Here is a 21,486-nt window from a genome sequence, read left to right on the forward strand (position 1 = left end):
ACACTCTGAAGTAAGTACAGTCCAACTCTGAAGACCAGTTAGAGACTATTTTTCAACATGTTCCAAACGGTTATACCACATTTATTTCTATCTGTCCAACTATTTTGCCAATGCTTGTGATCACTAAGGAAGTCATTGAAGATACATTTTTATTCTTCACTTTCTGTAAAAATAACATTTTACTTCCCTCTCAGGAACTATAACATCTCCCCCTACAATGACCAGAGTCAGTTCGGGGAGGTCCTGGGTACCTCCATGCCAGAATTTTAGGAAGGAAAGAGAACTTCTTGAATATATCTTCAAAAAAATACAAGGTGTCCTCAAATTTGGACCTGAACTGACAACTCTTTCTTGTTAGGAACTAAGTTTATAGTCTTAAAAGAAATGTGAAGCCTATGAGGACAAACCACTTTCATCTAAAATGCATTTTAGGAGAGAAGTGATCTGATATGTTACGCTTCTATTTAGTTCAAGTCAACTTGCAGCGGTTCTATATATATCTTTTCATTTTTAATATCTCTTTTTGAGTGTAATCTCCTTAGCACCACGTGGTAGGCATGATGGAGGGCACTGTGCAGGTGAGAGCTGAAGCCTGAAGAGTTCCAGTGTTGTGTTGAGTAGGTCATGAGTGGTAATTGTAAGACTCAACCTCTGTCTGTCTCCAATGGCTAACCATGTGTTCTTCCCTCTGGTTCTTGATGCCTCTGCTGATTAATTCACAGTCATCAGCACTCTTGGATATCTGCCCTCAAGGTATTGTTTCAAAGAAGCAGTAAACCAACTCTAAAGTAATCAATACATTTCATGGGCAGCTTTTAGTTTATGTACCCTCCATATCATTTAGAATCAATTATCTTCTGAAAGTTCTCTGCTCTTTATACTTACTTATATGCATTTTCCTCCCAGATATTGATTCTATATCAAGAAATATAGAATGAGTGGCCCTTTCAGATCTTTAGATTGGGGTGATTGGGATTAAATTGCTTTCAGCAAATTTTAAACTTGCCTATTGAACCATGGAGTCCTGAAGACTGGAATAGGCTCTCAGGCTCTGGATAACTGAAGTTAATTGTGTTTTCATGTTGACCAAAAAATGCTTACTCACTGACACGCCAGGAAACTTCAAAGAGCTACAGGCAGGCAAATCCCTTACCATCAACACTTTATATAAAATGGGTCTTATAGACTAAGCCTGTGATTAAAGGAAAAGTTTTCAGAATCAACAGAAATGTCTACGTGCATGAGCACAATATAAATTGTGACACCCTCTCAGGGCCTTGTCAGGAGATAAAAACGTTAAGTTATTAGCTTGAGAATAAAGAAACTAAACAAGATTGAAAGGAGATTTAATAAATCTTCAACTGTATGGGGGACATCATCATATAGACAATATTGTCAAGCTGTTCTTCATTTCTAGTGAGATCAAAATATGAGATTAACTTCAGGATAAGGGGTTTAGATTAAGTTGACAGAAGAACAGCTTGACTGTTATGGTTCTGATTTTAGAAAAAGTCACCAGGAGAATAATGAAGGACACTGCAGTAATAAATGATCACCTCTCTGTGAATGGTTCATTGTTCTGCAATCAGCCAGAGGATTCAACAGTTAGCCCAATTCAACAGATATTTATCAACCATGCTTTGCTAAAACAATCTGCAGTTTGATAGAGAAAAAGGACAAACATACCAATAACCACTGTACAGGGCAGATTTTGAAAATAAAGATCTTCCTTGATTTACAATGGGGTTACAGCCGAATAAATATCATAAGTTGAAAATGTATTTAATACATCTAACATACTGAACATCATAGCTTAACCTAATCTACCTTAAACATGCTCAGAACACTTACATTCGTCTATGGTTGGGCAAAATCATCTAACAAAAGCCTATTTTACAATAAACTGTTGAATATCTCATGTAATTTATTGAATACTGCACTGAAAGTGAAAAATAAAATGGTTGTAAGTGTATTGGCTGTTTCCCTCTTGACCATGTGGCTGACTGGGAGTGGTGTTGCCCAGCATCACCAGGGAGTGTCACAGCATATTGCTAGCTGGGAAAAGATCCAAATTCAAAATTTGAAGTATGGTTGATTCTAAATGTGTATTGTTTCCGCACTATTGTAAAGTAAAAAAATCACAAATTGTTTCATCGTAAGTCAAGGACCATCCATATAACAACAGGGAAGTGGCTTAGGAATTCAGGAAAGAAAGAAAACCTATATTTTTGAGGAAATCAAGAAAGAGTTCACACTGAATATCGCTGAAGATTAACCTTGACAAAAAATGTAATTTAACGGATGAAAAAGTGGTGTGGTATAGTTGTGTGTGAGTGTGTGTGTGTGTGCGTGTGTGTGTGCGTGTGTGTGTGTGTTTGAGAATAGGGAAGTAAATTCCAATTAAGGAAAGGATATAAGCAAAAACACAAAAATGACGTACGTGAAAGAGAGGGTAGCTGAGTTCACTTGAAATATAGGGCAAGTTAAAGCTAGTAGATGCTCTCCCCTTGGGAGAGAACCCAGAGGGAAGAGGGCCAAGAAAAGAACTTGGATTAAGAAGGCAAAAGGAGGAAAAGAATCACATGGAAAATGCTCAAATGCTAGTTCATTAACTCAGTCATTTTTTCAACAAATATTTGTTGAACACCTGCTATGAGGCAAGCACTGAAGCTTCAGGTGACTAAATATTTCCCATGGGGCTTATGATCTACAGGCAGATATCACTGATTAAATGATGATGCAAATCATATGGAAGTACAGCTGGAATAAATGCTGCCAAAGAGAGGAGCTGATGGGGAAGGCCAGGTTAGGGTAGTGAAGGAAAGGATGGTATGAGATAAGACTGAAGAGTTAGGCATAAACCTACCTTAAGAAGAATTTAGGGAATGGGAAGTCTTTAGAGGGCTTTAAATATGTGGGTGACATAAACATATCTGCATTTAGAAAAAAAAAATCACCAGTGGTCCAGTGTGGAGAATAGATGACAGAGGGCAAGTTGGGAAGGTGAGTTGAAATGTGTTTCAGTATTACGGTAGCTTGGTCCAGAGCTGTGGCTCTGAAGATGGAGAAAAGTGAAACAATAGAGACCTAGTTTGAAGAGTAAATGGATGTGTTGCAGGTGCCACTAACAAGACTTGTTACCAGGGTGGATGAAGAGGTTGAGAGATGGTTGATTCCTAGATAGATCTATTTTGTGCAGTTTATAGAATGGTGATGCCATTTAGAGACACAGCAACTGATGGAGAGATAGTGGGACATCATGATTTCAATTTAAGAAATGTTGAGTTTGAGCTGCCCTTGTGATTTCAAGTTGATGGCTTAATAGGCATTTGGATATATGAGACTGAAGCTCAGATGATCTGGGATTAAGATATAAATATGTACGTCTCCTATGTGAAAATATAATTAAACTATGGGTATAAACGTGATTACTCAGGGAAAGAGTATGACATAGAATAAGAAAAGAAGAGGGCCTAGGATCAGGTCTTGAGAAACACTGTTGAGAGCTATCAATCAGAAACCATATCATTAGCTACTGAAAAAAGCAAAGGATTTGCCTTCTTAAAATCTGAATAAAGTTTACCCTTGAAATCAGAAGTATAATGAGCATTTAAGTAAGAAGAACTGATAACCACATGTTCTGCATTTAAATTTTAGAAAAGAATGAATTACCTTTCTCTCCTTCACTATCAAATGACAATCTCCTTCTTCGCAGTTTGCAGTTGTCTCCTTCAGAATCGTTCATGGACTGGGATTGTAATAAGAGATCAGCCTTTGTTAATGGAACGTGAAGATAAAATGGAAGATTATTCAATTTGAACACAATGTATCATCAGTAAACTCCTTACTATTTCAACCACTTTGAGACTTAATTATTAGATTGCAGGCAAATAGCTACAATACTTTGCTTAATGGTTTTCTCTAAATTATAAAATAGTCTGCTAGAATAATCCTAGTAGTTTCCACCTAATGGGGAAATCAGAGTTGTAGAAGTTATTTATCAGAAGTGTTTGGGGATAATGTTGTCAACATTTAGAGACAACATATTCCTTCATGTGGAATATATTTTATGTAACTTGGTAAAGTTAAAATAAAAATAATAATAATTTTGGGGCTTCCCTGGTGGCGCAGTGGTTGAGAATCCGCCTGCCGATGCAGGAGACACGGGTTCGTGCCCCGGTCCGGGAAGATCCCGCGTGCCGCGGAGCACCTAAGCCCGTGAGCCGTGGCCGCTGAGCCTGCGCGTCCGGAGCCTGTGCTCCGCAACGGGAGAGGCCACAGCAGTGAGAGGCCCGCATACAGCAAAAAAAAAAAAAAAATAATAATAATAATTTTAAAAATTGCAGAATCTGCATTACTGCAGAGAAAAAAGTGCAAGCTAATTATAATTAGCTATGATGTTTAAATTACATGGTAATGATGGCAAGGTTAAATTTCACAAGAATAAATATAAGGTTGAATTCAATAAACACTATGCTCTGAACCCTTGATTATTTTGTTCCCCATTCCTCCCTTCTCCCTTTCTTGTAAACAGAACTGGAAGTTTGCAAATAAATGAAAGAAATGGAAGTTTCTGTTTTATTTATTTGGTTGCTGCCGAAACTTTTTATGTAAATAAATTATCTGAGGTAGATGCCTGTTGTTTTTCAAAGCAAAGTAAGAATGAAGTTGGTGACCTCAAGCTGCAATTTGATAGAATTCTGAATTAAAATCATTATAAAAAGAATATACTCTTGGTAACTTGAACCTCTTACCACCTAATTATTTTTAAACTTTTCAGCTTTTTGAAAAGAAGTAACTATCTGAGCTGGTGCTTCAGGTTATCAAATGGTACTCTTGTGACCTTAAAATCTTTGTCTCTCACAGTACCCTGGGAATGACTGTAACTCCAGGGAGAATTAAATAAACCACCTTTTACCTAACGATTGACTTGAGGATCTTTTATTTGTTAGCCTTAAAATACACTGGCAAGGGGATTCCCTGGTGGCGCAGTGGTTGAGAGTCTGCCTGCCGATGCAGGGACACGGGTTCGTGCCCCGGTCCGGGAAGATCCCACATGCCACGGAGCGGCTGGGCCCGTGAGCCATGGCCGCTGAGCCTGCGTGTCCGGAGCCTGTGCTCCGCAACGGGAGAGGCCACAACAGTGGGAGGCCCGCATACCGCAAAAAAAAAAAAAAAAAAAAAAAACAAAAACACTGGCAAGTGTCAAAACATTTGGTTTCTGACAAAAAAAGTATTTAGAATTGGATGGGGTTATGAGGTTTGGGGGGAAGGGGATGGAGGAATAACCTAGTAATAAATTGTGGGCTGCAAGATAAAATCTATATTCTTAGAATACTCGTAGGTCATAAGGACACATTTTCATAGTGGAAGAGGGTGAGGGATATAAGGGCTACACTCTCAAAATTCATCCTAGGTTAAATCATATGTAGAATTATTTAAAATATTATTTCTAGTAGACTATATGTTCTTCATTCTGAAGCATTAATTTTGACTCAGGTATAAGCCTGATTAATTTATACTTCTGCAATTTAGAAATTGTGTTAAATATGGACCTAAACTTTAAGAGTTTAACTTCTTCATAATTATTGAAAAGATATCAGTAAACAGTTTATGGTGTAAATAATAGCTGAGAGAATATTTTAACCTCTTTATAAGATAAACTCTTCTAGGCAATTTTCAATAGCCTAGAATCACCCATTTATTATAAATAATTGTCACACTCAATATAAACCAAGGCTATTATAAATCAAATATGTCACCCAAGAGTTCCTAAAAGGTCAAATTTAATTGAACTATCTAAAATTATTCAATATACTTGAAAGAAATTAGACTGAATTCCTTCTCTATAATTGAGAAATTCCAATATTAAGTTAGCTTTTCCTTTCAAATATTCACAATTGGTTAAGTTTTTGTACACTATTCCGCTTGATCTTTCAGAGGTATTTGGACAATCCAAGAATAAAATAAAATGTCAGAGTACAAAAGTAAGCAGGCAACATATACCTTTGCACTTTCATGCCTTAGGTTGAAAGTCAACTCTAGGTTTGTGAGAAAGTGATCAGAAAACTCAGGATACATATCCAAAACCTCTAGCAAGTCTTCTCTCTGGATCTTATGCAAGTCACAGTATGTGAGAGCTCTTACATCCGCATTAGACTTTCCAGGTTTGGCATAAAGATGAACCATTTCTCCAAATATATCATTTTTTCCTAAAAAAGATAAAAGGAGAAAAGGAAAACAAGGAAATAAAAGGAATCTGAACTTAATGTTTTCCTTCTGAAAGTAGAAGGGGACCACTGACCAATCCCTGAACCAAAAATTTCATATGTAAGACCCTACAGCCAACAGACACTTAGGCAGCAAAATTCCAGTACCTCGTACTGGCTGCCCCAGTCATGTTTGTTCACTGACCGGAATTTTGTCTCTTAGAGCACTGGTCCTGGTATAATCCCCATTACTTCCTTATTTTGACTCTTTGGCTAAGCATCTGGAATGCAGCAAACATGGCTCTAGTGTGCTATGCCACACATTGCTAGAAAAGAGTCTTGCCAATAGTAGGTGTGGTCTAATTTTGTCAATCTAGGAATATGGGAAAGGCTGTGGAGAGTCAAATTTTAAAACTTTCTATCTCAGGATAGTCTCAGGAGGTGATGCCAAACATGGGGTTTCGGTGGAACTCTTAACACTTAGAGGGCTAGGGGTACAATTTGAACATACCCTATTTCCTTTAGTAACCACTTTTGGATTTGCCCTTAATAAAGTTGCCCAATTGTTTAATAAATCTAGTTACATTTTCTCCAAAAAAATAGTCACGCTTTTTTTACTATATGGCCTTACGGCCTTTCTTCTAAAAGTGTGTCCTTTCTGCTTTTTTGCCAAACCTGGGGTTATTTCACTGTATGGCTTCTGATGGGCACGCCCTCTCCATCCCCTCTGCCTAGCCACATGTCCCCTCTTTCCTAGGTGTCCTTCAATGATGAGGATGATAATGACAGCAACACCAATTGCTTATTGAGGACTAAGTAGGTGTCAGGCACGGTGTCAAATGCTTACGTGTATTATCTCACTTGATCCCCAAAATAATCTCATGAAAAAATTACTAATTATTATCCAAATTTTATGAATATGGAAAGAAGATTAAAGAGTATAAACGGATTAGGTCAAGGTCACCTTCTTAGTTGGGTGAAGTAAAGGGAGGGAGAGAGTGGCCATGACTAAATACCATGCATTCTGACTCCAGTCATAATCTTTGCACCCTTGATATATTTCATCTTCTCCTAATATTTTCCCTGAAAGTCATGGCCACTTAGATATTTCTGTCTCTGAATGTCAAGACACTTAAAAATCGTACCTATGGAACACATGCATAATAACTACTGATGGATTATTGATTACATAACTTTTAAAGGTAGTCAATGGCAGCGTAAAATGTACCTTCTTACATATATCCTGAAGCTTCTTTTCAGATTTAGAAAAAACTCCTTGGATCTGTTACTTTAGTTTTTGGTAGACAAGTTCATATATACCCGAATATGGAAACTACCAAGACCTTTAAACAATAAAGTTCATGTAAAAGAAAAATGCTGTGATGTTCTTATTCTAAATGTGAATATAATGGGGAGAAATCAGATGACATATCTTTATAAGAAAACTTAACATTGGAGAGAATACATTAGCTGTAGTTTAAATAAATACTTAACTTTTCAAAAATAGAATAAATAATCACTGTTTCTGAGGATTTTAAGTGAGATTTACATGGAAATAGAGACAGAAAAGGAGAATCTCTTGAAATTCTTTATAGTTTTGATACTTCAGTATAGATATTATCAGAGAAAAGCTCTGAACTAAATTCAGCATGAGCTTCGTATTTTAATTAGCTACGTGACTGTGAATGAACAAAGAGTAAGCCAGTCACCGTGTACAGCTTAACTACACTCTAAAATTATTATTTTATAAAGCAAGAAGGCTTGTTACCTTCCTGTAGAAGTTAGGGATGGCTGATTTGAAGATCAGGAATACAGTGATGTGTGCTCCTTCCCTGGCAACATACTAGAGCAAACTGTCAAAGCCAAATCTGGTGAAAATCCCACTTTATTGTGTAGCTGCTAAGTGAGTTAGAATATGTTTTTATTCTTGGCCTGCTTATTGGATCATAAACCAAATTGTGCATCTGGTCAATTTTGAAAAATTTTTCAAAAGGCTCTCATAATAAAATTGTCAAAATAAATAGGAATCTCTCAAACATCTTCATTCATGTATTGGGTCCTGGGCTATGCCCATTTTGGTTCTGCATAGCAGTGAAGAAAACAGACAATATCCTTGTCCTTTGGGAGGTTAACATCAAGAGTCAAGTGAAAGGAAATCACTGACTTATGTGCTTGCTATTTAAATAGAACCAGATTTAATCTGCAGGAAAAAAGAAGTGCACATGTTCACAATCATTGGGGGTGGGTATTCTCATGGGGAGACGGAGGCTTAAACATACTGGCTAAGGGATAGGAGAGGACAACAACTGATCTCATTTCTCTCTGCTCCCTTGTTCTTCCCCATTGTTCTAATATTCTAAAGAAATCTTACAAGTTCGCAATGACTAAATTTATTTTTGAAGAGGCAGATTGGACAGATGGACTTTCTTTTGCACCCAAACCAGTTTAACTTATTACTAATTTTCATCTCCTCACCACTTTTATCCCTAGGTGTGAAGTTTATAGCCCTATATTACCCAGGTAAGGACTCATATAATTCTGTTTGATGGGACACTGCAGGTAAAGTGCACAGCAAATAGATGAAATTCATCAACATATAAACCCACTTCATGACAGGGCATTGGCACATGCTAGCAAGTATGCTCACTACGTATACATTTTATTTAAGGTGATAAGGTCTCAGCATGAATCCAAGATCCTCTAACATGAAAAGGAAAATGACTATTTTCATATATCTGGCCTCAAAAGCTTAAGTAGCTGCCAAGATGGAAGCATTTACACACCAGAGAAAAAGTAAGACAGTCAAGAAAACATATTTTCTGCAAGGTTAATTTGATTTGAATTGAATTTTAAATAAAGCTTTAAAATTACTCATCAGTCTTAGTACTCATAAATAAATAGGAAAGCCCTCTTTTCTATCATTTTAAACTATGCATTGCACTAGCTAATAACTGAATTTGTGACTATCCAATTCTAAAACACTCACCCAGAATAGCTACCACAATGTCATCTTTGAGGATTTCAATGGAGCCTCTGGATAAGAAATAAAGTGCCGTGAGGACGTCCCCACAGTGAACCAGGGTGTCTCCTGGAGGTGCATGGGTGGTCTTGAACTTCATTGCCAAAGCTCTAAGGCAACCTTTACTTGCCCCTCGAAAGGCTTTGCAGTTTTGCAGCAAAGTCTGGTTGAGATGTAGACAAATGTCAGCTTGTAAACATTCTGGGAAACCCTTTAGGACCTGAAGAAAAAAAAAAGAAAGAGTTTCATACTACCGGAGCACAGGGCTACCTCCACCTGAAATAAAGTATATTTTGCGTTCACAGAACCGCAGGTGTAGTAAATGTCACACAGGAGTTCTTACAATGCCTCTACCTTGCCTACCTTAATGAATACTTGCTTTGCTGAACATGTCAGAATTTTAACTCAAATACTTGTTCTCTGAATTAACTGCAGGCATTAAGACGCAACACAAATGCTGTCTCATTAAAATGTAATGCCTACAACGTTTCACATTGCTTCTCATTTCCTGCATTATGTTATGTAGCACCATACTGTGCACAGATATAATGCAATGTGACAATTAATAAGACATAACTAATGAAAGGTGGTACAACTAGAAAGACAACCTTCAGAAGGAATCTCAAGTCAATTTGGACTACTATCTCTCGTACACATCTTAGTTATAATTAGTAAAAGTAATGAGCCTGAAATAGCCATGGTATTTGTGTCATATACCAGAAAGTGTCATATACCATATTGTTAGCCCTTAGCTAACAATACTTGGAATAGTTATGTTTCATATGCACATTACTAGTTCTAAATATCTTGATACGCACTGAAAATAGAGAAAGGGAAGGAGAACAGCAAACGTACTTTAAAACTGTAGTTCAGTTTTCAGAAATGGAAATTGTGCCAGAAGTTACGATGCATACATAAACCTCCTAACAGCTCTACTGTTTTGACAACCTATTCAGTGACTAACTTAAAACTTGTAAAAAAAGATTAAACAATAGCTTGTGACAAGTGCTACTCAATTTAAATTGAATAAAATTTTATGTTATTTAAAAAAATGTCCAGTATACAATGGGTCAAGGATACTCAACTCTTCTGTATGTGTCTTAGCTATTTTGGGTGGCGTACAGAGATTGTAATTCTCAGGCTGACTTTCCTCTGTCAGTAAAAGTGGATCCATTTAAATACGCTTTGGAGTAGAGGGAGAAGGCATTATATAGTGCCTGAAAATGTAATTTTAGGATTTCCTACCTTTTTGGGTCAACCTTCTCATTGCTGTCCACTACAGCTAAAAGTAATAATAAATTATTTGTGCAGATAATTCAAATGCATGTGGCCCATAGAGAAACTTCAAATTAGATCATATTTGAGTTAACTTACAATTTTTACTATGTTAAATATTAAAGTAACCACAGGGATCCTGCGTCTGCAGGACAGCTGTGTGATGCAATTGGTCAGACTGATTGTGATGAGATACAAAAGGATCAATGAGAGATCTAAAACACAACAGCCACTGTTTCCAGTCTTATTTCCTTCATTGTAGCCTCACCCACAGAAATGGGTCAAGGGTGTTTTAGAAGAAAAGCCACAGAATATGAGTTCTGGTCATGAATTTGCCACAGGCTGATGCTTGTGCAAGTCACTTCATCCATCTGTGTTTCTTTGCCAGAGAATAAGAGCCTTTGCAATATTGGAATTTGTCATAAGTTACCAACAAATAGTGTGCTGACTGTAGGACTCTGCTCATCCAGCTCCACACAGCCATAGAAACTCAGACTTTTATCTTAAAGTTCCTGTATTACCTGGCTCAGACTCCCCCCAAATGAGCTCTCCTCTGTCTGAGTTCCTAGGCACTCATCTGGAACCTCTCCCCTTAACTGTAACCTTCAGGCTTCACCTCCATGACTGGACACTGGTCAGATTGCCTACTTAGACTGGAGACCTCTCCAGAATGACAACTTGTCTTTGCCCATTTCTGCCTTTGGAGTTGGAGACTCTTTTCCCACCTTTGCTGGGATCACAAACGACCCAGCTCCTCTCATGGAAGCAACCCTCTAGTTTGCTAATCCTTCTACCTGTCTAAACTAATCACATTCAATTCTTTGGCAAGTGATGCTAGACTAGAGTCAAGCTAGGTTTGGACACTGTCTTCTGAAATGGGGCCACGTTATTTGGAGGTGCTATGGTAGGAATAAAGCCCAGTTCACTGGCTTCTTTGCATACGATTTACTTTTCCTGCCTGAAGCCCACTATTATGGTCTCAGTGTAACTCTCAGATGTCCCCATACAGATAAAAACACAAAGAACATTAGCCCAAGTAACAGATATGCCTATTTTTCTCTTAGGGTTTATCTATAAAGGCATTTTATGTCTCACATAAATGGAGATATTGCTACCGTTATAGTAGTTGGAATGAGACTACTGAGCTTAGAGCTGCAATTTCTGTCATTTTCCTGAAGTTTCTCAATTATACTTTCTGAATATAGCCTGGTTATAGAAGGAAAAATTGTGCACATGTTCGTGTGTGTGTGTGTGTGTGTGTGTGTGTGCATGCTTTGAATTGGAAGATGCAGATGACATGATGAGATAGAGGTAGCGGTTATTCACTTCTCTGGGTGCGATATGAGCTATGGAATCAGATAGGCATGAGCTGAAGTCCTAGTTCCATCCCTTACTAGCTGTGACTTTTGTCAAATTAATTAAATTTTCTTGAGATTCCGTTTCCTTTATTGTAAAAATAATATCTACCTCACAGGGTTGTGTGCATAATTAAATTTCATAATGAATGTAAATCATCCTGTGCATTGTAGATGTTCAGTGGAAAGTTTACTTCTAGCTTCTTCTGCTTTTTTTTTTCTCACACATATTTATTGTTCCTAAAGAACTGTTACACTCCCTTTGCTAGACATTGAGAGATACATGCCCAATGTGTTCTTCTCGTTGGTCTCTTTGGTGAGTAGGAAATTCACCACTAAATTTTGTGTTCCATTGCCTCAAGAGAGCTTAAGAATTCTTTTTCCTTTCATTTCTCTAACTTTTGTTTCCTGTTTCTGATTGTGTTAAATGTTTTGGCTTACTTTCACTTAGGTTTTCACTGTGAATTGTCTTAAATCCTCTCTGAGAGTGGTCAGTTACTAAATCAATGTACAAATATGTTCTTGGAATTCCAATATTCTTAGAATCACCCACAAAACCTTAAGAACACTAGAGAAAGTTTTTCAACTTCATTCTCTTCTCAAGTGTCTTTACTATATGCTGTCAGCCCCTAACACTCAACCTATTAGGAGTGGCAATCACTGGAGAGAATGGCCTCTAGTAAGACGTACCATAGAGTTCCATGGAGAGGACTTTGTTTGCGTAGGGGGAAGATACACAGATCTTAGTATGAAGGACTTGTCTAGATTAAGTAATTCTCCTGTGTTAGCCCTTAACTGACTTTCTTAATTTTCTTAAGTCAGTTATATAGATCATTCAGGTAAAACTCAATAGAAGTTAAGATTTAATAATTGAATCTCTTCCTAGCCCAGAGGTTTGGATGTCTAAAAGAAGTTAGCAGCATCGGAATCTGGCTTATGACTAAGTAAAGGGATTTTAAAGTGGGAGTTATAAGAGAGGGAGCTGTATTGGAACAGAGGTAGAAGAACATTGAAAAGAGTGTGAAGAAAGGGTAAGTTTAAGTGGATATTTATCCAAGGCACCCCTTTCCATTGGGCCCAGCTCTTTTGTCTTTCTTGCTCCCAATGGATAATCCTTTTTCTGTCAGGTTTGGTTCCTCTGCTAAATTACCTAACTTGGAACTTCCTCATTCAGCACTCAGACAGTGGCATTTTACCAGGCCTAGCAGATCTGGCTAAAAGACTATCTATGCCAAGTACACAAGTACAAACCAGGACACAAGCTGGTTTAATGATTATTATAGTCATGTTGCTACCCTCTATACAACCTTCTTGTTTGTCAAGCTCTGGAGCTGCTGTGAGGGTACTTAGCACCTTTCACTGTACATCTGGAGCCATTGTTTTATGGAGTTAGCCTGTTTTCAAAGGCTAAGGAGCATCACCCAGAATCAGCTTCATGGCCTGCAGCTTGGAAAAGCAGTTCTCATTCTTTTAGCAAATATTTATTAAGTATCTACTATATACTGAGCAGTATGCCAGGCATGAGAGCATAACAATGAATAAAACATGTTCTGAAAATATCCCTCGTCCTCAAGCCTCTAAATGCTCAGATTAAAAAAAATTATAGGGTTAATCAGAATTTCCCACATTTTCAGGCCAAATTTGGACATTTAGAATGCACATTTACAATACTAATTGTTGTTCAAAGGAACCCTCAAGGGAACAGTTAATTTAAGGTGAGTAAAAAGCTGTAATTTCACTTTTCTAAAGTTCCTGAAAGTTCCAGAACATTTTTTCAAGGCTGATAAAAAATTCCATATCTTAATTATGATATAGTCACTTGAATATTTTATAAATGTAAGATTAACTTCCCTTTACTTGAATTTAGGTAGACAAAACTCCGTGGAACTCTCAAATTATGTAAGACAAATGAGACAGTTGTTCTTTTAAGTGAGTATGAAGTGCTTTCTGTGATTATTAAAAGAAATCAATCCCATAACTTAGCATTAGAGAGCCCAAAGTTTAGGGACATTCAAACAAGAACCACCCAACAACCACAAAACAAGACAGAAATATTAAATCAAAGTAAAACTGAAGAAATTACACAAAGAGAGAGCAAAAATGGAAATAACTATTCCATAGAAAACATCTATCAAACCCTATTATTCCTTCCTCAAATTTAAGATACAAGATTCAGTGTTTGCTGTTTCTTAGCCTGGATCGCAAAACACTCTCTTTTGGTGGTATGCACACTTTCTAGGTTATGTTGGAAGAGCGTCAACAATTGAGTTTCTACCAATAAACACCCCCTTCCATAGTGTTTTGAAGTTTTGTATTTGCTTTTGAAAAAAATCAAAATATATTCTCTAATAGATGCCCCTTATCTAGATAGTATTGGAAAGTTGACCTATGGTGTAATGAATGGTTTCTGGTTTGTTTCACTTAGCACAGCTGCAGAGAGGGACATTCCTAAAGAGAGGCTAAAAAGGGCACATTGAGAAAGACAATCTGAGTGTGGCAAATGGTTTTCCTAAATAGCAAATTAATCATAGAAACAACTTTGGTAACTGTGATAGCTGACATTAGGAAATTTGCTGGGGAAATTCACTGGGTCATTAAATACATGTAAATCTTGACAAATTAAGATTAATCAAAACACAAATTAACATGCCTTACGAAACACTAAACCTCAAGCATGATTATTAAGTAGATTATGCAAGAAATATATCAAATCTTAAATTTCTGCCCTAGAGTACAATCTTAATATTTTATAGCACTTTTGATTCTAATAGAATTACTGCTTGCTATGTGAGCACTCTAGGCTTGATAAATCTTTAGCACTTAAAATATGCTGAACCTTGCTTTTTGTTGTTTCTAGAAGTTAATATTCTTCTTTAATGGATTCCATACTTTTGAGGTCATCCCAGATTATATTATTTCTATGATTATGGTTTATCATTAAGTGATAGGAAGCAGATATTTTTCATATTTCCTTGGCGATTACACGTTTAACCACTAATCAAGATAGGTAGATTATTTTAGTAGTTTTAAACATATAAATATATATAGCCCTAGTCTGAAGCTCAAATTGCTTTTGCATATACTTTCTTATTTTACTTTCACGCGGCTTATTATTTTATTGCATAGGGCCATCGTATCTGGCCAGATTGCTGGCAAAGCAGGGTATTGTAGAATCCATGACTAAGGGCTTTTATAAGCCTTGGGAAAATTAACTAATTTTCTACATGCAACTTTTCAACATATATCATATGGTTACATCATTTAGGAAAAAAACATATGAGCAGAACAAAATCTTACTGCACATAGACATGGAAAACAATGTCATAAATCCTGAACAAGTTCTGGTGCAAGTAAAGGTTCCTTGAAAACTGAAACAGAGTCCTCCATCCTGCATCTTCCCCTCCCCTCTCCTGCAGTTCCCACCCCCAGTTAACAGCATAATTATGTGATGTTCCTTTGCTTTCAGAAGGACACTCAAAGTTTAACCTGACCCCAATTAAGTCGGGGCCTAGGATGAGTTGGAGTGTGGGTGATGATGTGTAGGCAGAGGGGATTTATTACTTTTGCATACATATTCTTCCTACTCCAACTCTGGAGTCCTTCTGCTAACTCAGCAAAAACCTGACTTAAAAGGATGCATTAGGATTTCTGAAATACGGCCTCAGGGGAAAACCTAGGAACTCACTAGGGTTTCTAAAGGTAACAGGAGGGATCACCATCCTGAGAAGCAATTTCAGGACCTTCCCCTCAACTGCTCAATTACTTGAGAGAGGGAATGAACGAGGGGATGGACAGAATTTAACCATAGTGGATGAATGGATGTTTTTTGCAAATACTTTTTTACAAGTGGATTGATTGTAGATGATCTGAGCTTGCTTACAGAGTAAGGAAAAGGGAGGTGCAATCTGCCAGGTGATGAAAAGAGTGATTTAAGTACCACTTCACACTTGACATATCATTTTGAACTTGGATCTAGTTTTATGTTTCAGAAAAATTTCTCGTGTATAATATTTTAAAATAAAATCTTCTTTTGATTCATCAACTTTATATAAGGAATATAGAATGGTGATTTCCCCATTTTTCATGTGAAAGCTGAAGTGTAAGTGCATTAAGGGATTTTATTTGTGGAAGAATTAAGACTCCAAACTTACTCCAGGATTCTTTCAACTATTGTGACTTGCCATAGCTGTTCATCAGATTGGATTTCAAAAGTTGCTACTAGTATGGTGAAATAGAAAATGTTTCCCACTCATTTATTGGTTTATCAGTAAGGAAGAAATAATAGAAGTGTAGCATAAATGCCATTTTCTTTTTGTACCAGTTAGGAAATTTGTTCCTCAGAAAGATTAAGGCTAGACAGCAATTCAATTGCTTTCTAAGGAAACTGATGGTTGTATCAGCAATTATATAACTTTTGAAAAATAGCAGAAGCTCTCAAAATAGTAGAAGTTCTCTTCCTCCACCTATTAGATTCCGCTTCTGTAAAATATGTTGATTCTCGTTACCCAACGCTCTGAATGTTACATATTGTTGTGTCCCTACACATTTCTACTTCTACCAGTTGAGTTACAAACCAGCTGTGTATGTTCTGAAACCTATTTATGTCAGCTGTACTTGTTCATGAAATTATGTAATTCAATCGTACTACACATAATAGAATGAAATAAGTATGTGTAAAGAAAGAGAGCAGGGTTGCCCCATCCCCATGAAAATAAAGCTAAATGCCTTGGAAAACTTTTATAAAGGTGAGTCATTTTAAACAAATGCAACCATAGATAATTTTTGCACTATATGTGAATGCTTAAACATTTATAATAGTAGAAAAGTTTATATAGTCACTTAACTCTGACTGTAATCCAAAAAACAAGAAAAAAAATTATTAAAATGTGACTAAGAAAATCAGAAGTACGTGAAAATTAAGAACCACACTCTATGATAACCTTTGGATCCAAAAAGAAATAATTTACAAAGCAACAGAAGGAGAACATTTTATGTCAAAACCATGGAACCACAGAAAACCTTGCATTGAAAGGAAAATATATAGTCTTGATGTCTTAGAGATTACAGAAGGAAAGACTCAAACAATAAAAAACCTTAAAACAACTGTTAAGAATAATAGGACAATACAAAGAAATAAAAAAGAGGGTAATGAAGGCACATTCTGAAAATGAAAAGAATAGTAGCAAGAATAAATTAATCCAAAGGCAATCCTTGAAAAAGATCCTTGAAAAAGATCCAGTGAAATAAATGAATCTTTCAAAGGCCTGCTACAGGAAAGAACAAAAATATACAAATTTAGCAATGATAAGGCAGATGTACCTACTTATACAGAAAAGACTGAATAAATAAAAGAGAATCCTACAAGCAATTTTGTAACAACTTTGAAAGCCTAGATGAAATGGATGAATTTTTCACAAAATATGACTTACCAATATTGACTAAGAAAGAAATATAATAAATAATTACCATAGTAGAGTTAGAATAGCGATTAAAGAACTACCATTAAAACCACCAGGACCACATGGCTTAACAAATGATTTCTTTCTAACATTTAAAGAGCTTATAGGGAGACCTTCAAGATAGTGGAAGAGTAAGAAGTGGAGATCACCTTCCTCCCCACAAATACATCAGAAGTACATCTAATACGACCCAGCAATCCTACTACTGGGCATATATCCTGAGAAAACCATAATTCAAAAAACAGTCATGTACCACAATGTTCATTGCATCTCTATTTACAATAGCCAGGACATGGAAGCAACCTAAGTGTCTATCGACAGATGAATGGATAAAGAAGATGTAGCACATATATACAAAGGAATATTACTCCACCATAGAAAGAAACGAAATTGAGTTATTTGTAGTGAGGTGGATGGACCTAGAGTCTGTCATACAGAGTGAAGTAAGTCAGAAAGAGAAAAACAAATACCATATGCTAACACATATATATGGAATTTTTAAAAAAAGGTTCTGAAGAACCTAGGGGCAGGCCAGGAATAAAGACACAGACGTAGAGAATGGACTTGAGGACACAGGGAGGGGGAAAGGTAAACTGGGACGAAGTGAGAGAGTGGCATGGACATATATACACTACCAAATGTAAAACCGACTGCTAGTGGAAAGCAGCCACATAGCACAGGGAGATCAGCTCAGTGCTTTGTGACCACCTAAGAGGGGTGGGATAGGGAGGGTGGGAGGGAGACGCAAGAGGAAGGAGATATGGGGACATATGTATATGTATAGCTGATTCTCTTTGTTATAAAGCAGAAACTAACACACCATTGTAAAGAAATTATACTCCAATAAAGATGTTAAAAAACAGGGAAAAGTAACAATAACGTGGATTTAAATAATAAAAAAATAAAGAGCTTATAACTATAGATCACTATAAAATAGTTGCAAAATTCTAAATAATTTGCTAGCTGATAAACTCAACAAAGTATCAAAAAAATCTATGACCTAGTAGGATTTATTTGAGGAATGCAAGGATATTTTTAAAGTATTAGTGTTAATGGTGAAGCTGTTTTCATAAAGTCAGCTATTACTATTCAAAATTTTTTTGGAGAATCTAGTGAACTAATAAAGAAAATAAATAGTATTTTTTAAAAAAGAGAATGAATTTCTCTCTTTTTGTTGCTGATATAATTGCATACCTAGAACATCCAAGAGCTAATCGAACAAACAAAAAATGAATGAGGCAAATAATTTGTTAAGGTGGCTATAAGGAAGATAAGTAGTTTATATATTATTTATAAGCAGGTAAAAATGGAAATGTGTAATATATTTTATTTGTTTGACTAAGCTATATAAATTTAAGACTAAATTTAATAACAAAGGGAAGAATTTCTAAGAACATTATAAAATCTTGTTGAAGGAGATGTAATTTTTTAGGATCTAAATCACTGGCTCTCAATCCTGGCTACATGTTAGAATAGACATATAAAAATACTGATGCTCTGACTTAGCTATAAGCAATTCTGGTTTAATTGTTGTAGGGTGGGTCTGAAGCACTAAAATTTGTTTAACGTATTTCAGATGATTTTAACGTGGGGCATAGATGAGAATTTAATATTGAAATTTCAAAATTATGTAAAAATTAATATAAAACTCATAGAAAGGAAAGGGTTAGCAACAGGAATACAGTCCATTCTCTATCCTTGCTGAGGAACACAGGGAAAGAAAAGTGACCAGCTAATGACAAAGATGAGTGACCTGCTCCTGGCAAGCACACTAAGAGTGTGGGGCAGCTCATATCTATGGAGTGTTTTTGGCAGGATGTGTCTAGTTTAAATTGCTTATGATAAACAAAACTTTCATCAGTAGATTTTGGTGTTTTTTTTACCTCCATCTTAGATCATTTTATTTTACATTATTTAAATCTTGTGTTTGATTAAGATAGTGAACAAGCTGTGACAAAATTCAGTGTATGTTAGATTAACTAAAAGTGATGTTGCATAGAAGTTTTGCAAAAGAAATGTTGTCTGGTTTTAACATATACTATCGACAGGGAAATGCAGCATCACGTGGCTCTGAACAGTGTTAATAACCTGTTCAGGTAGAAGGAGGTGTGATAAAGATTCAGCTGCCCAACTTTAAAGAATGCGCTGCCTTTTATCTATCTTCTACCCAGAACTAGACTTTTCTCTACTGGTTCTTCACAGATGATACAGAAGTTGGGAAGTATTCAGTCACAACCATCCACTCACCCACCAACAATTTCCCATTAAAGTGAATCCCTGTGTTTATTCCTCACTCATAAGAAATACATTTCAAAGGCAGCTTGTACTGGAATAAACTGATCTGAAGGCTTGCAAAGCACTTGGTATCTTCTTCTTAAGATCCTGGAGTCTTTAAATTATAGCTCATATTATTTTTACTATTATTGTTATTTTACTTTATTAATAACTGTTAGGCTAATGTTCTTTCAAAAGCAGATTTGTTTTAATGTCATCAATAGATCTATAGGACATGACTTTCTAGAAAATGTCATGTTAAGCTGTGTAAATTCCAGACTATAAAATGTGAATGTTTAATGACCAAAAAAGTTTCATTCTGTTTAAGTGTTATGTCATTACATACACAGTTTAGGGACCTCCCATGTTAAATCTGAGACAGAACACATATTAATATGCAAAGAAGGATCTCTATGCTTTGCTTATGCCTTATGATTACATATATTCTTGAAATTATTAGTAAACTTTAACATCGGTTACAAGTTCTGATTTTTGTGTGCCAGATTTGACAACCTGATCTTTGGGTTGTCTCAAAAGCCCAACACGGAGTTTGTTGTAACTGAGTTAAAATAGTCATATATTTTACATGGAAGAATAAATACTCTCAAATGCCCCCTAAAATAAGAAAAACAAGATTAGTAAGAGTTGACCTACCTTGTCAGAAATTGAAGTATGGCATAAAGCCACTAAGTACAAATCTTTATTATATTGCCATAGGAATGGACAAATAGAGCCAAAAGAGAAAAGATATGTATTCCAATTATACCTAATAATTTAATGTGTAAATCAGGTGGTATTTAAAATCAACAGAAAAAGTACTATCTTCTATTCATGTGAAGAAAATTTACAGAACTACATTTCAAACAGATTCAGAATTTTCTTCCAAATCATATAACAAATCTTAAAACCTAGGAAACTACTTGTACAATCCATAGGTTTAGTGAGAACTTTGTAAAACAGGATAGGATCTCTGAACTACACAAGAAAAGTTGACTAACTGGATGATATTAAAAAACAAAAAACCTTTAAAATTCAAAAGATACCCTAAACAAAACCAGCATATTGAAAAGCGATTAGGAACAAATTGCAACATAGATGACAGATAAAGTGTCAATGAACTCTTTGTCTATAAATTATAAAGAGTTCTTAAAAAATGAGAAGAAGGGCTTCCCTGGTGGCTCAGTGGTTGAGAATCCACCTGCCAATGCAGGGGACATGGGTTAGATCCCTGGTCTGGGAAGATACCACATGCCACGGAGCAACAAAGCCCGTGCACCACAACTACTGAGCTTGCGCTCTAGAGCCCGCGAGCCACAACTACTGAGCCTATGTGCCACAACTACTGAAGCCCGTGTGCCTAGAGCCTGTACTCCGCAACAAGAGAAGCCTCCACAATGAGAAGCCCGTGCTCGCCACAACTAGAGAAAGCTCGCACACAGCCACGAAGACCCAATGCAGCCAAAAATAAACAAATACGTTAATTAATTAATTTTTTTTAAATGAGAAGAAAAAAGTAACCAAAAACTATGCAAAAATATTATGAATAAGTAATTCATAGGAAAAAACATCTTGATTAACTATTCTTACTTTATTATAATGCTCTGACCTCATTGCTGGTGTTACCTACTGTTAAATATTAAGCACAACTCATAGATAACGCAGATAAAATCAGAGTTAGAATCTGGGCCAAAGCTCCCATTTTAGAAAACACTACTAAGGTCCGATTTTCCCAGCATCCACATATTGTGAGTCACAGTCAAAACTAGATAATGGCTTGACATGGACCTCTATGATTCAAGTACAATAATTACACCTGTGTGGACTGAGTCTGGTTTTCCCTCCCACTATGGTAGGTGTTTCTAACTACTGATTTGTTTCAGTTTCGTGTGTATTGT

General features: G+C 36.2%; 1 protein-coding gene across 14 annotated transcripts in view; it reads right to left on the reverse strand.

The window, feature by feature from the left end:
- Nucleotides 1-21,486, reverse strand: part of KCNH7 (potassium voltage-gated channel subfamily H member 7) — a 455,266-nt gene that overhangs the window by 19,731 nt on the left and 414,049 nt on the right. For 6 of the 14 annotated variants that reach the window (XR_010839125.1, XM_067026188.1, XM_067026196.1 and 3 more), the window contains 3 exons: nucleotides 9,196-9,448; nucleotides 6,007-6,212; nucleotides 3,673-3,772 (listed from right to left, as the gene is read on the reverse strand). Coding sequence is in view for 11 of the 14 variants with exons in the window: in XM_067026188.1 (XP_066882289.1) it covers nucleotides 3,673-3,772; nucleotides 6,007-6,212; nucleotides 9,196-9,448 (559 nt within the window). In the remaining 3 variants the exon portion in view is untranslated. The remainder of the gene's footprint in view (nucleotides 1-3,672; nucleotides 3,773-6,006; nucleotides 6,213-9,195; nucleotides 9,449-21,486) is intronic. The other 8 variants (XR_010839123.1, XR_010839124.1, XM_067026191.1 and 5 more) reach the window with 4 other exon arrangements.

The sequence above is a fragment of the Kogia breviceps genome, chromosome 2, assembly GCF_026419965.1.
Source record: "Kogia breviceps isolate mKogBre1 chromosome 2, mKogBre1 haplotype 1, whole genome shotgun sequence".
NCBI lineage: Eukaryota > Metazoa > Chordata > Mammalia > Artiodactyla > Physeteridae > Kogia > Kogia breviceps.